Source organism: Manis javanica, chromosome 8, assembly GCF_040802235.1.
Source record: "Manis javanica isolate MJ-LG chromosome 8, MJ_LKY, whole genome shotgun sequence".
Classification (NCBI taxonomy): domain Eukaryota; kingdom Metazoa; phylum Chordata; class Mammalia; order Pholidota; family Manidae; genus Manis; species Manis javanica.
The window spans coordinates 114,644,571-114,660,649 of record NC_133163.1 but is presented as its reverse complement, the minus strand read 5'-3'; the positions used below and the strand labels follow the sequence as shown (position 1 = coordinate 114,660,649).

Genomic DNA, 16,079 nt, shown 5'->3' with positions numbered 1-16,079 from the left:
GAATTTACTGAGGCTTGGATATTTTATTTTTAAGAAAATAGCTTAGTTGTACTTTCAAAGGGGGATGTACAGAAAGCTTTCTTTTTTATTATTATTTAAAATATTTTTCCCCTTACTGCACAAGTAGTGCACTAGTCCACTTGTAACTAGATCCCATATACTTAACCTGTATGAGAACATGGCTTCAGCAATTCTCCTTGTTTTTTTGTGAATCATCAATTATTCTCTCTCTATTGGATTATTTCCTCCAGCATGCAAAGCATGTTGCAATATCACCAATCTTTACAGAACTCATTGGCCCTGTACATATGCGCCCCCCTCAATTTATTGCCCATTTCATTGTTCTTTACAGTGACACATCTCAAAAGAGTTAATTATATTCTGTCCCCTTCCTCACTGACTCTTTCCCATTTGGCTTTTATCTCCATCATTCCAGCAGGATTGCTCTTGCTGAATCCCATGATCGATTCTTCATCTTAATTTTTCAGTAACTTTTGACATAGATGATCACTTCTTCCTTCTTGAAACAGTGGCAGGAAGATAAGATTTATTATTCTCTTCCCTTGTACTCCCTTGCTTTTTCCTCCTACCTCAGCAGTCATTCATTTGCTTTCTGCCTTGGCTAATTCTTTCTCATCTCCCTTACCTCAACACAATGGAGTGCCCCAGGGTTCAGTCCTGAGGCCATTTATCTGTATCATCTCAACTCAGTCCTGTGATGGTCTAATTATTTAAATAGAGGCTCTATGTGGATGACTTCTAATTTTAAGTGTATAGCTTAGACCTTTCTCATTCATCATCTCTTCTTACATATCTTATCAAATAGGTCACCTCAAATTTAACATGTCCAAAACTGAATTCCTGTTGTGCCTCTTCAAACCTAGTCATCCCAATAGTCTTTGTCTGATAAGTGGGTATTCCACTGTTCTAGTTACTCAGACTAAAAAACTTTGGAGCAATCCTTAACGTTTCTCTTCTACTTCTCAATTAATTCTTCTTGTACAATTCTGTTGATTCTAATTTCAAAACATATCTTGAACTTGACCACTTCTTGACTTCTCCATTGCCACAACTCTCATCCAAGCTATAATCATCTATTAACAAGATTATTGCAATAGTCTCTAATTCAGGAGTCAGGCAAGCTTTTCTATAAAGAGCTAAATAATAAGTTACATTTTTCAGGTCATACACACTCTCTCTTGTATATTTGTCTTTGGTTGTTGTTTTTTTTTTTTGTGTGTGTGTGTGTATATATATATATATTTTTTTTGAGAGGGCATCTCTCATATTTATTGACCAAATGGTTGTTAACAACAATAAAATTCAGTATAGGGGGGTCAATGTTCAATGTACAATCATTAATCCATCTCAGGCCTAATTCTCATCAGTCTCCAATCTTCTAAAGCATAACGAACAAGTTCTTACATGGTGAACGAATTCTTACATAGTGAATAAGTTCTTACATGGTGAACAGTACAAGGGCATTCATCACAGAAACTTTCGGTTTTGATCACGCATTATGACCTATAAACAATCAGGTCAAATATGAATATTCATTTGATTTTTGTACTTGATTTATATGTTGATCCCACATTTCTCCCTCTATTATTATTATTATTATTATTTTTAATAAAATGCTGAAGTGGTAGGTAGATGCAAGATAAAGGTAGAAAGCATAGTTTAGTGCTGTAAGAGGGCAAATGTAGATGATCAGATGATCAGGTGTGTGCCTGTGGACTAAGTATTAATCCAGGCTAGACAAGGGCAGCAAGACATCCACGGATGCAGAAGATTTCTCTCAAAGCAGGGGGGGTGAGGTTCTGAGCCTCACCTCTGTTGATCCCCAATTTCTCACCTGATGGCCCCCCTGCGACTGTGCCTGTCTTAGGTTGTTCCTCCCTTGAGGAATCTTACCCGTCTCTGGCTAACCAGTCATCTTCCAGGGCCATACAGGGAAATGTAAAGTTGGTAAGTGAGAGAGAAGCCATATTGTTTGAAAAGGTTAGCTTTTTACTTCTTTGCAGATTTATGCCCTGTGGCTTCTATGCCTAGCACTTGTCTCGAGGTATCTTTACCACCTGGAGGAATTATGATACTCGGTAAATTCGATATGAGGCACGAATTCTATTTAAGGTTTGTAATTAGGAAGGAAGAAGAAAAGCTATAGATGTAGCATATGGAAGGAAACATGGGAGGATTGATTATTTCTTTGACATATCTTCTTGTAGAGTACCTTAAGTATGTATAGGTTTTAAACTACTAACTAATTTGCACACACATATTAACATAATAGGAATACGGTGACATAAACAAAGCAAATCTATAATTACCATCCATCTCCAGTGAAGCCAAGAAAACCATTTAGGCACCCTAGGCATTTGTGAAAATTTATCTATGATATGATGGATATTGTCCAACTGTACTTGAAAAATCAGACAAATTAAAGCAGCCCATTTCTGGGATCTGTTCACATGCCATATGTTCTTTTAACCGTAGATAGTCTATAGTCATGAGATTTTGGAGTGCTACAACTTGCACCCCTCCCAACTCCTGGTGGAGTTCCAACAGTACAGATCCGGTCAAATTCGTTGTCTCACTGTATGCACATGCCAGCCTAGACATCTCCCTCCTTATTCCTATGGCAAGTCCAGGAGACGGTGGGCTGGATGCAGCCACAACCGCAGCATCATCTGGATCCCTGTGGAGGCTTTTTGATGATCATCCCCCTGGCACAAGTCCTCCAGAGAGTGCTGATGCCAGAAGCTCCTCCTCATATCGTATCTTAGTTCATTTTCTGGGTATCCAAGCTAGGCCTTGATCTTCTGCATAGAAACAAACAGACCCTTTGCCCACACTTTGACATGCCCTCTGTACCACTGTGCAGAACTCATTGGAGGTCAGCACACAGTAACTGCTTTTTTTTTTTTTTTTTTTATTAAGAGAAAGGAATATTATCAGAAAAGAGTACCTCCATAGCTGATCATCTGACACCCTTTAAGTGATCAACATTAAGGATATTTAAAGCATGCGTTGATCTTTGATTTACCAATAGTTTTATCCTATCAAGGAGTAATCCCCCTTTTCTTTCTTTCTTTTTTTTTTTTTTTTAATTTTTAATCTACACTTACATGAAGAATACTATGTTTACTATGCTCTCCCCTATATCAGGTCCCCCCTAATGGTTGTTGTTGTTTTTAAACAACTCTTTAAAAATGTAAGAGCCAGTCTTAGCTGAGGTATACAAAAAAAGACTTTTGGTCAGGTGCAGGCTGTAGTTTTCCAAACCCATGGTCTAAGTGATCACTGCTTCCATTGCTGCTTCCTACCACCTATTCTTCACATAGCAACAAGAGTGATAATTTAAAAACATAAATTAGATCATATTACTCCTCTGCTTATAGACCAACCCTTAATGACTTCCCATCTCACCCTTAGTAAAAGCTGAAGTCCTTCCAGTAACCTGTGCATGATCTATAATTGTCTTTGTCTTTGTTCTTTCATTGCTATTTTAGATTTTAGAAGCGTGTGTACTTAAAAATAAAATTGAAAGGGAGAGCAAATTGTAGATCTATGAAAGAAGAAGTGGAAGTTCTTGTTTCTACTTACATCTTTAGTAATCCTTTGCCAGGATTCACAATGAACAATTTGACTTGTGTCCTTCCAGGCCTTCGTGTGTATATATATGTGGAATATACATAATATGGGTGAATTCATCCTTTATTTTTCCCAATTGAAAATTTCTTTATATTCAGATGTCAGCTTTTTTTCACTATCCATCTCTGCCAGTTAATATAACTCTGTACTTAATTCTTTTAATGGTTGTATAGTATTCCAGAAAATGCAAATGAAGGATCAGCAATACAAGCTACTTCCTGTTTTTCCCATTACTAATACTTTTTTGAAAAGTATCAACACATTGTTCTGAAAAGGTTTTGGCAGTTTATACTCCTAGCAGCTATACCATATATGAATGTCTTTTCCCATGTCCCACTCCTCATCAGCACTGGTTGTTATGCAATCCCTTTTAATTATTGACTGTTTAATAAGCAACAAATTATTCTAATTTTAATTTGCATTTCTTCGATTATCATGGAGGTTGAGCATCTTTTAATATATAACAGCTTTGAATGGTTGAATATTACTACATTAAGTGGATGCATGGTAATTTTTTCCATCTACATTTCTAAGATATTTAGATTCTAATATTTTCATATTATAAGCAAAGATGTCATAAACATAGTTACAGCTAAATCTTCCATAAAATAAGTTATGTTTATTGAGCTCTTATGTACTATACACTATTCTAAGTTTTTCAGATCCATTAACTCAGTTAATCCTCACAACCACCCTGAATGATATTTCTTCCCCAACTTTACAAAGGAAATCTGAGAGTTAAAAAGGCATTACTTTTCCAGGGTCATACGTCCAATAAGCAGTTGCACTGAGATTCAAATCCAGACAGTGGAACACCAGAGCCAAACTCCTAAACACTGTACTGCATTGCTAAATTCTTTTCTTATGATATGTCTTAGAATTTCCAGATCAAAACATATATTTACTTTTTAAGGTTTTTATCCAGAAAGATCTAACCAATTTTTGTTCTTACCAATAAAATAGGAAAGCATTGATTTGTAAAATAACTTTGTCAACAACCAGATTTTTATCACAAATTTTAAAATTTAATTTCTTAAAGATCCTAGAGCAGAAGATGTATGTTATCCTGTTATAACTATATAAACAATACTTTGCTAAGATCTAAAAGATTTTACAGACATCTCATCATTTATTATGTTTTCATGGGAAGTTGGTTATTAAGACTATTATTTATCCTCTCTTCTCTTAAGCTCGCAACATGAGAAACACCAAAGGTTTAGATAACACTAGAAGAGAAAGAGGTGAAGTCTGTTGATATGTGGCTGGATACTGTGCAAATTTGGGGACCCTAAAGATATTATTAACTTCCTTAATAAGATGGTACAATAGGTCTGTATTGCATAGTGGTTAAGATCAGTATAGGCTAGGGGTTCAGAGACAGACTCTGGAGCCATCTTATCTCTGACACTTACTGGGTAGTGTGACCTTGGGCAAGTACCTTAACCTCTCTGTACCTCAGTTTCACTATTGTAAAGTGAGGATGTTAATAGCATCTACTGTACAAGTTGTTGTGATGATTAAATAAACTTAGAACTGTGTCCCAGTATACATATGAAAGCACTATATGTGTGTTAGTTTGTTATCTATAAGTATCTTTCAATTCCAAATTTTCTTTAAGAAAAGTCTTCAACCTATTTACAATAGCCAAGATATGGAAGCTATCTAAGTGTCCATCGATACATGAATGGATAAAGAAGAGGTGGTACATATACACAATGGAATACTATTCAGCCATAAAAAGAATAGAAATCCTCCCATTTGCAATGATATGGATGGATCGTGAGGTTATTATGCTCAGTGAAATAAGCCAGGTGGAGAAAGACAAATACCAAATGATCTGACTTATTTGTGGAATATAAAAACAAGCAAAACAGAAAGAACAAAATAGCAATCGACTCATAGACACCGAGAAGGGACTAGTGGTTACCAAGAGGGAGGGGTTGGAGTGGGAATAAAGGGGCACAATAATTCACAATCACAGTATAAGTTGATCACAGGGATGGTAGTACAGCACGGAGAATATAGTTAATGGTCCTGTAACATCTTAGTACATTGATGGATAGTGACTGCAGTAGAAGGGTTGACGATTTAATAATATGGGTAACTGTTGAACCACTGTGTTGTATAACTGAAACCAACATAAGATTGTATATCAATGATACTTAAATAAAACAAATCAATTTTCCCAGTGTTTCCTCTTAAGTTCTTTTAAGAAACATTACAGGGAAAAAAAGAAAGAAAGAAACATTACAGGAATGAAAACCTATTAAATATTTATTTTCTTATTCTGAAATCTCATATTGGTCCCAAATATAGAGAAACTTACCTAATCTTAGTGGTAGATGTCTTTTTTAAGCAATGGTTTTTGGTTATATCTATTAACAACCTTTGTTTACATTGACTATAAGGTAGCAAAAGCAAATTTAGATCTTTGGAGATCTTTACATGTACAAAGACTTTTAACTTTCAACCAAATGATTTCACTCATTTGTGGAATATAACAACAAAGCGAAACTGAAGGAACAAAACAGCAGACTCAACAGACTCCAAGAAGGGACTAGCTGTTACCAAAGGGAAGGGGTTGGAGAGGGTGGTGGGGTGGGAGGGAGAAGGGGATTAAGGGGCATTATGATTAGCACACATAATGTAGGTGGCTCACTGGGAAGGCAGTATAGCACAGAGAAGACAAGTAGTGACTCTATGGCATCTTAGTACGCTGATGGACAGTGACTGCAATGGTGTATGTGGGGGGGATTTTATAATGTGGGTGAATGTTGTAAAAAACCTTCATTAGATTGTATATCAATGATAACTCCATCAATTGATACCATAAGACTTCTAACTTTCAGAAAAGCTAACATAGACATGAAATATAGGAAACTTATTTTCATATTAGTCTATTGTACAGTTGACCCTTGAACATGTGTGGTTTAGGGGAGCTGACCCCTACACAGTTAAAAATCCTTGTATAACTTTTGACTCCCCAGATCTTAACTACTAATAGTCTATTGTTGACTTGAAGCCTTACCGATAACAGGAATAGTCAGTTAGCACATATTATGTCTGTTATATGTATTATATACTGTATCCTTAAAATAAAATAAGCTAGTGAAAAGAAAATGTCTTCTCTAAAAATTTTTCCAATATATTTATCGAACAAAATCCACATATAAGGGGACTGCTCAATTCAAACCCTTGTTGTTCAAGGGTCAACTGTGTGTATAAAGAATCAGGAAGTAGTTGGGGTTTAATTAATGGTGTGTGATAATACTCAGCAATGTAGTTATATAGCTTACTCTTGTTTTGGAAGATTAGGTAGCTTGAATGAAAGCCGTCTACCAGGTTTCTGAACCAGGAAAAAAACAAACAAGCAAGCAAACGAGTCTAATGGACATGAGGAAAAGTGTGTTGAACCTTTTCCTTAAGTTCCTGCATGATTTTTGTACCAAGCTTAAAGTTTTGGCCTTAAAAAACTACTCTCTTACCCCTCATTAAGCTTACAGAAAGAGTTTTCCAGAATTATTAGGGTTTATTTTTAAGTCTTTTTATCCCTTTTTAAACAATTGTTGTGGTTTAAACTTTGGACCGTAAGCCTTAAATGATTCGGACTTTGATTGATTTAGACTAGAATTATGGTATTTTAGAACTGGAAGAGAACTAAGAGTGGTCATGTGGTCCAGAAATGCAAACACTTGTAGGTAAGGATATTTAGTCCAGGTGCTCTGATTCACACAGCTAATTCTTGGCAAATTTTGGACCATCTTCTCAGTTTTTGACTCATTGAGAGTATTTTTTATACTCTATCCAAATGGCTTTTGTTTTACAACTTCTCAATAATAATTTAGCAAGTTTGTTTAGAAAAGCAGTTATTAACAAAGCAAGTCATTAAATCATGTACCCAATTCCTGAAAAAAAAAAAAGCATCTGAAAGTATGTTTTTGCTATGGTAAACCACAATATAGAGACTTTCTAGGTCAACTGTATTTTTAGAACAATGACTCCTACTTTATGTTTTGCTGAACCTTGTATGTGAGAAAATTTAGAAAACCTTTTTGTAGTTTTGATATCCATGGTTCTTTTCCCCCAGAATTCCATAACTTTTACTGTATCTGTAAGTCTCTATTTTTTATTTTAGAATATTCCCTTTGATTTGTGCCATATCCAAATAGTCATATAGTTTCCTTTTTATCATCACAAAGGTTACCATTGAAAACTTCTGTGAATGCATCTGTCACCACCTAATGTCAAGTGGTGACGTCTCCCAAGTTACATCTCCATTTCAGACCTCACCTTAACTCCATTTGATTATTTCACTAGGATATCTCATAGGTATTTCAAAGTTAATATGTCTAAAACTGAACTCTTTTTCTTTCCCCCAAAAGGTATCTGCTTCACCCACAGTCCTCCCCATTTCAGTTGCAGCTGGGACTAGAAACTTGAAACTCTTTTGGGAGTAGCTGTTATTTAAAACAGTAGGACTGAATGTGAGATCATTTAGAGAAAGAAAAGATGAGATCACATTTAATGATCAGGAAAAGAGAAAGGATGCCTCAAAGGAGACTGAGGAGCGGCTAGAGATTTGGTGGGAAGGGACCAGGAGGATGTGATGCCTCAAAGGCCAAGAAAGAAAATGTTTCAGGAAGGGAGTCATTACTGGTATCAAAATCTGCTGAGAGGTTGAATAAGATGAAGACTAGGAATCAATTATTAGATTTGGCACCATTAAAATTAAGTTGTTCTTTTAAGGAGTGCTGGGCTTAAAACCTAATTTGGAATGGATTCAGGAGATAATAAGGAAATGGATATGGCAAACTACATCTGAGTTTTACTATAGAGAGCTACTGAAAAATCTGCAGAAATATCTGAAAGGAGTGTGGTAATCAAAAAGGAAGCATACACATGAATAAATACTGCTTAGTTCATCATCTCTGACCAAAGTTTGCACTTAGAATAAAATTGAAATTATGGCTGTTTTGTTTTAAAAGGTCAAGTTTTCCTCATGTTATTGCTCTTGCAAGGAAAAAAATTTTACTTCTGAAAGGAAAGTGGACAATAACTCCAGTAAAGTGCTGACAAAATTAAATTATATTTCTTTTTTTTTAAAATTCAGTGGGGATCAGCAGTGTACTTATGTTATAAAAAATCAGTGGCAAAGACTAACACTGTATCTTACAAAGCTGGTAAGTATAATTTTTCATTGAATGCTTAATATGTGTATGTATTATGGGGGCCAGCAAGATTAAAGTAAAAAAGCAAAACCTGTCTTACAATGTCTAATGTCAGGACTGGAACTGTACAGCCCATATCTTTTGATTCTGTTTTATCTTCAACCATACACTTATTGGCTGCTTAATGGAACATTAATTTTAAAAGAAGGTGGGCTTTTTAAAAAACATTAGGTCTAAATAAATAAATAATAAGTAGATGTCAGTTCTCCGTAAGTTTTTAAATAAGTAGAAAATGTGGGGAAAAGTTATTTATTTTCCTCTTAAATTAACTTTTCTTTCAGATTTATATTAAATTTAGTCAAATCTATATATAGTTCATATGTAATTTTGTTTCATGAAAATCTGAAATATTATAAACTAATTTGTGATATTATAATGCATAGCTGAAATTTTCAATTGCTAGATATTTCCAAATATCAAACATATGTATCTTATTTACAAGATAGCAGATTCAGCCTCTTAAAAAAGATATTTTTTGAAATTACTGTCTTAGACTCTTACGTTTCCCTTCCACCTTTGATCTTCCAGGATCTACAGTTCATCACTATTTCTGTACTTACTTAAAAGCCGTACAGTTCACTCACGAGCTTAGAGAATAGTGAACAGTTAACTGTGGATCTTCATGAGATCTCCTGCCTGGTTAGCATACAATTAGAGAATTTTAGAACCGCCTTGGACCTGAGTGTGTCTAGTCCATCTCACATTATAGATGAGAAAACCAGAGTCCTATAGGTTTGTGATTTGTCCAAAGTCAGACAGATTTTAGTGGCAGATCAACCAGTCATATTCCCAGCTTATCATTTTGTCTTTAAGGTCATGTCTGGTGATAATTTCCACTTGATTTTAAGGCTTCAAGGTCATGGAACCTATTTGCAATTTCTACTCCCACAAAATCCAGTACAAGACTGCTCTGAGGATGTGATCAATACAAGATTCCTGGACCACTTTCTAGACTAGTCTATTTAACATGAACTCATAAGCCACTTGAAACTCTTAATCTTCATATAATCCAGGAGTATTCAGGAGCTGGGTTTGAGTTGATAATATTTTGAAGCCATTGTAAATATGTGACTTTTATTTTTATGAGTATTTTTCTTGTGTTTGTTGCTAATAGTTATACATATACTCCTATAGGATATCTATTTTAATGTGTAAAAACCCCCTGAAGGACAGTTATTGAGAGCTGATGCAGTAGCTTTATGCAGGTAACCATATTGAAAATTTATTTAAAAATGTAGATTTATATGTGTTAAGGTGGTGTACCACAAACTGATGTTTTAGGAGTATGTGTGTATTTGTGTATGTTTCTTTAGGATAATCTTTTCTTCTTTGACTTACTTAGCCTTTATGGATGAAGCTTGATTAATATTAAGCAATTAATATGAATACTTTTAGTGTTGAGGATTAAAATTTATGAATCCTACTGAAGCCTTCAATTATTTGATGAACATATGCTTAATGTTTTGGCCTTCCAAATGTGTTAAAAGCATTTTAGCATTATTCAAATTACAGGCACCTAAATTCAAGAGATGATGACCTGATATTAACTGTTGTTTTTATAGGTCTAATTTGTAGATATCCTCAGGAAGATTATGAGTCATTCTCACTCCCAGAATCTGTTCCCTTATTTTGTTTACCAATGGGTGCAACTATTGAATGTTGGCCACCAAATAGCAAATACCCTCTCCCTGTATTTTCTACGTTTGTGTTAACTGGAGCCTCAGCTGAAAAGGTACTATGTGTTTTAACAAATATCTGTAAATTTCTTGTACATTTTCAAGTCTTAAGTTACATGTAATGCAAGGAGCAGTAGAAAAAAAATAGCTGGTTAAATTGAACCTATTATACATACCTCTTCAATGTGGTTAAAATAACTATATCCAGAGACATCAGGAAAAAAATTTTCATTCTGTCCCATTTACCCAAATGCTTTTTTTGCAAATACAGTTATTTTTTTCACTATCAAATAAATGATCCTTCATTGCTTCATTTTCCATATACAGAAGCTTTGAAAGTAATACAGAAGACATCATTAAATATTCAGTACTATGTAGAATCAGACTATTATAGTTGGAATGGTCCCTGGAAATCTAACATCCTTATTTTATAGATTGGGAAATTGAGGTCCAGAGAAATCAAATAAATTGCCTGAAGTTGGAATTTGTATTCCCTTATCTAAAATTTTGTTTGTTCCACTTTCTACTAAATAATTATTTTCAAGCATTCTCTTACGGAGAATTTTGATACAATTGTTTTCACTCTTTATAAAATAAGTGCAGTTTAATTAAAACACCTTTTTCCCCCCAGTAATAATGAGATGTGAGAGTAGCACTTTGTTGTTGTACTTCAAGAAAGTGATACTCGTTCATCATTGTGTTCCTGGAACCTCGCCTGGCTTATAGGCACATAATGGCTCATGATGGCTTGGTACATAATGGCTCATCTATTAAATAGTTAATGATGTGATTTGAATGAATGACATAAAGTATATTTATTAAATATATTGTTTGTTTTCCAGGTCTATGGTGCTGCTATTCAGTTTTATGAACCATACTCTGAGGAGAATCTCACAGAAAAACAGAGACTTCTTTTGGGTTTAGCATCATTGACAGATGGGAAGTCTGATAGTTCCAAAACAATTCACACTAATAAATGCATCTGTCTTCTGTCTCACTGGCCTTTTTTTGATGCATTCAGGAAGTTTCTGACTTTTTTGTATCGTTATTCCATCTCTGGACCGCATGTCCTTCCAATTGAGAAGTAAGTTAGAAACCTTGGTTCAAACTATGGCAGATCTTTCATTATGTTTGTATTTCATTATGTGGTATATTTGTACTGGTAAATGAGTAAATTGTATATGGAAACTAGATTTCTTAAGAGTTATTTGAAAAAAAGTTTGGTTCTTTCAATCAAGTAATATTTCTCTATTATACTTTTACAGTCATTTATTTTAAATAGCTTTATCTCTAACAATGAAATAAGTGTTCTTTGATGCTTTTGTGAAGTTTGAAGATCCTAATTGGAATTACTTCTATTACTTTTATAATTCTTATTTTACAATTAGTTATGAACCTCTAAATATATTCATACTATTTTTAGATATGAATTTAAAGGTAAAATTAGATAAATGCATTCTTTATTCTTTTTAAAATTTTAGTGATTTAGTTTAAAATCACTAAACTGGATAATGTTTCATGTAGTAAGCTCTGGTGCAAATAAGATCTCCATTGTCTACCTTCCCTTGTTTATAACATTTATCAGCTCTTTTGTGCTCTTAAGACAAAATCTGACTCTAAAGACAGTTGAGAAATGATAGAATTATTGTAAGAACATTCAGTACAGTATTACTCTTTAATTTTTTCTTGTGCTTTTCTATTCTCGTCTCAGTATTCTACTCTAGCAGTTCTCAAATTTTTTGGTCTCAGGACCCCTTTATGCTCTTAAAAAATGAGTACCCCAAAGAGCTTTTCTTTGTTTTATCTGTCAATATTTACTATAACAGAAATTAAAACTGAGAACTTCAAAAGTATTTATTGATTTACTTTAAAGAATAATAAACCCATTACAGTTAACATGGGTGTTATCTTTTTTTTTAAGTAACTGTTTTCCAAAACAAACAAACTAAAAATAGTGAGAAGAATGACATTGCTTTACATTTTTGCAAATCTCTAATGTCTGGCTTAACTGAACACAGGTAGGTTATCATATATGCTTCTGCATTCAGTCTGTTAAGATATGTTGTTTGGGGTTGAAGTATATGAAGAAAACCTGGCATCACACAGAGATTTAGGTGGAAAAGGGAGGACATTTGAAAAGTCTTTTTAGAAAAATTTGGATTTTCTTTCTTGACACTGTGCCAAAATTTGACAAATATAGTTTATTATAGGTTGTTTGCAGTGTAGGATCTAAAACTTTAATGGTGAGCTTTCTTTGTTACATTAAAACCCATTGGTCTGTCTCACTCTGAGTGGAACTTTTTCTACATGCATTATTTTGTAGTATCATACATTGGTCCTTTGGGAAATAGTAGTTCACTGAGTTAATGTAGATATATTTTCGCTGTCACTATTTTAAAAATCACATTTGTTAATCTCACCACCTATTTCATCAGAAAAATTTTTGAGTACTGAGAAGTTATCAATATCAGTGGCAAAGTTCTAATTTTCATTTGAAAGCTCAAATTTAATTATTGGCAGTAAGTACTGTGAGTTATTTTTCTTGAAGCAATAGGCTCACATCATTCACTTTCATGTAGAAAATAGCTGCTGACTATCCAACTTAGATAGCCTTTTTTTGTCAATTATTCTTTCAAAGAAAAATGGCGTTCTGTGGGGGAAAAACTCCAGCTAATTCACTCACAACTCAGTCACACAAGTGCTTTTCCTCAAAACAAACATTGTACCTCATTTGCAGTGGAAGTGCTTTATGCATACCTCTCCTTTAATCACATGGACTATTTTAAAACGTGTACATTGTAAGGTCAAAAAAAATTTTTTTTTGTGGAGTCAAAATTTAATAAAATTAATAATGCCACTTCATCAAAGACATCCTAAAGTGAAACTGAATACAACTATTCATAGAATTCGGTACCACTGTCTGGATCACAATAAGGTGCCAGCAGTTTTATCCACAATGCTTTTGTACCAGTGGTGCCAGTATCAACACAGTGAAAGAGGCAAACGATGTCTCAGCATTATTACAAAAGTAGTTTTGACCTTTCAGATCCTCCCTGAATGGGCCTAGGGTATCTTTAGATGTTCATGGATCACACTATGTTTTTTCTGCTCTTCTAACTATTGCAGCTAATTCAAGCAGATGCATGTCCTTTGGAACTCATTTACCTTATCATTTTTTCTTAGATTGTGAGTACTTTTATGATAGAAACTGGTAGTATATGCCTTTTTAAAAATCTTGTCATGTTTGGCAGTGTCTTATACATAGCAAGCAGTCAAAACATATTTGTAAAATTAATAAATTTCTCTTATCTCCGTTCTGAAACCAAGGTGATTTGAAATGTTTAAGAGTGATACAGAAATAAAATAACATATGCCTAAAAAACAGATTTTCCACTCTTTTGCTTTTTTTTCTTTTCCATAGTGTTCAAAACAAAATACATCAATCTAGCTTTCTATCCATTTTCCTCTGGGAAAAAATCCAATCAGTAAACCTATTGTTAATGGAACGTATATTGTTCATCTTTTAGAAACAAATTCTTTAACTTATCTAGAGCATTCTAAATGTTTCACTTTTAAAATATGAGCAATTGACTAAAGACATATTACAAATTCAAGAATTAGCTTTTTTGGTTATGTTTACATCTATAGTATGTTGTATGTTATCTACTTAAGGAGAGGTAAGTTAAGTGGCTTTTGAAGCATTGATAACTAATAACCACTGTTGAATGTGAGCAACTATTAATATGAAGTTTTTGGATTTAGGTAGAAGCAACTTCAGTGGGACTAATAATGATTTTTGGTTATTGTTTATTCACTTGTTTTCAGAGTAGCAGGGATTTTGAAATTATACGTACACAGAGCTTTTGACTCAACTTAGACTTGTAATGACATGTTGGCCTTTTATCGCATATGGTATTCACTTTGGAATCAATTGGATTTTTGTTTGTTTATTTTTAAGGCACATTTCTCATTTTATGCATAAAGTTCCTTTTCCATCTCCTCAGAGACCACGGATTTTAGTTCAGGTAAGATTTTCTTGATCTTAAGGGCCTTGTTGAATGATTATTGTCTCTATTAAAATGTAACATAAAAATAACAGTTTTAAATGGAAAAAATAAAATGAAATCAAAAGAGAATCAGATGCTATTTCATATTAAAGTTTGGGCCTTAATTGTTTTTCTAACTGCCAGACAGGTACCCAGTATTTCTCTTTAGATAAAGGATTGAAGAGTTAAAGTGGACAGCAGTGGACATTTTGAACATACAAAAAGAAACTTCCTTCTCTAAACTGGTTCTACGTATTTGAAAGTTTGACTTTGCCTTTGGCCTTTGTTCCCTAAGTTAAATGTATTAGAATAGATGTAAAGAAAAGTTGTTATGTTTTCATGTATTGCAAGAAGGAATGCTCACATCTTTGTGTCAGGGGAAGTTTAAAATGAATGTAAATTATGTACCCTATCTCTTTTCCCAATTGACTGTATCTTTTCTCTTTAGTTTATATTTCTTTTTTGTTTGTGCTCGTGATATGTAAATTGCCTGATTATTTTATCATTTATGAAGTGATTTATATAAAGAAAACATTTTCATGTGTTATCACTATCTGTGCCTTATTGTATTTATCACAGCCCTTAATGGCATGTCAGTCAAAATTAGAAATCATTTGGTAAGTAGATATTTACAAATTTGGGTAAATCTGTATAAATTTGAAAATGTAGATAAAAATAATTGCATTATTTTATTGGTACAGATAAAATGTCTAGAAAAATATCATTTTGATGAGCTTTATGATCAGTGCATATCCACATATCATCTGTTTTACTTTTTAGTACTTAGTTCCAGAATACATATACCACACTCAGTTTTAATACCCGTAATAGATTTGTTTTCTTGCAGAAGTTGGCAAATTTCTTCTGTTGAATACTAAGCAGTAAATATTTCAGTATTTATAGGCATAATATTTTTGTTGAAACTACCCAGTTCTGCTGCTTTGACTCAAAAGCTGCTATAGATAATATGTCAACAATGAACATGGCAACATTCCAATAAAACTTTATTTATAGAAACAGGTGGCCTGTGGATTTGCTCTACAGGTCATAGGTTTGCTAATACTGTTTTCGTGGTATTAAATGAATAATTTAGTCTTTCAATACAAATTTGATAAAATAACATTAAGGAAACATTGAGGAACAGGAAAAAAGAGAAAGAATTCAGAGTAAGAGTTAGTAGTTAAGGAGGTCAGGGGTGAGGTCTTATTTTTTAGGATCTTAGTGATATAAACAGTTCCTATACTGGTAAGTTGGTATACTGAAATTTCATGGCCATCATTACTTGTCTATATATTTGTATATGTATGTGTGTGTGTGTATATATATATATATATATTTTACTAGAAAATAGTTTTGAAATTCATCTTATATTTCAAATTCTTTATTTTAATCTTCTAGTTATCACCACATGATAATCTGATTCTCAGCCAGCCTGTTTCTTCACCTCTTCCACTTAGGCAAGTAAAATTTAATTT

At 33.5% G+C, this 16,079-nt stretch overlaps 1 protein-coding gene across 11 annotated transcripts in view; it reads left to right on the top strand.

The window, feature by feature from the left end:
- DENND4A (DENN domain containing 4A) overlaps positions 1-16,079 on the top strand; it is a 142,732-nt gene that overhangs the window by 54,522 nt on the left and 72,131 nt on the right. For all 11 annotated transcript variants that reach the window (XM_073212031.1, XM_073212030.1, XM_037010015.2 and 8 more), the window contains 5 exons: positions 8,765-8,834; positions 10,445-10,614; positions 11,401-11,642; positions 14,517-14,583; positions 16,003-16,061. In XM_073212031.1, coding sequence (XP_073068132.1) covers positions 8,765-8,834; positions 10,445-10,614; positions 11,401-11,642; positions 14,517-14,583; positions 16,003-16,061 — 608 coding nt within the window. The remainder of the gene's footprint in view (positions 1-8,764; positions 8,835-10,444; positions 10,615-11,400; positions 11,643-14,516; positions 14,584-16,002; positions 16,062-16,079) is intronic.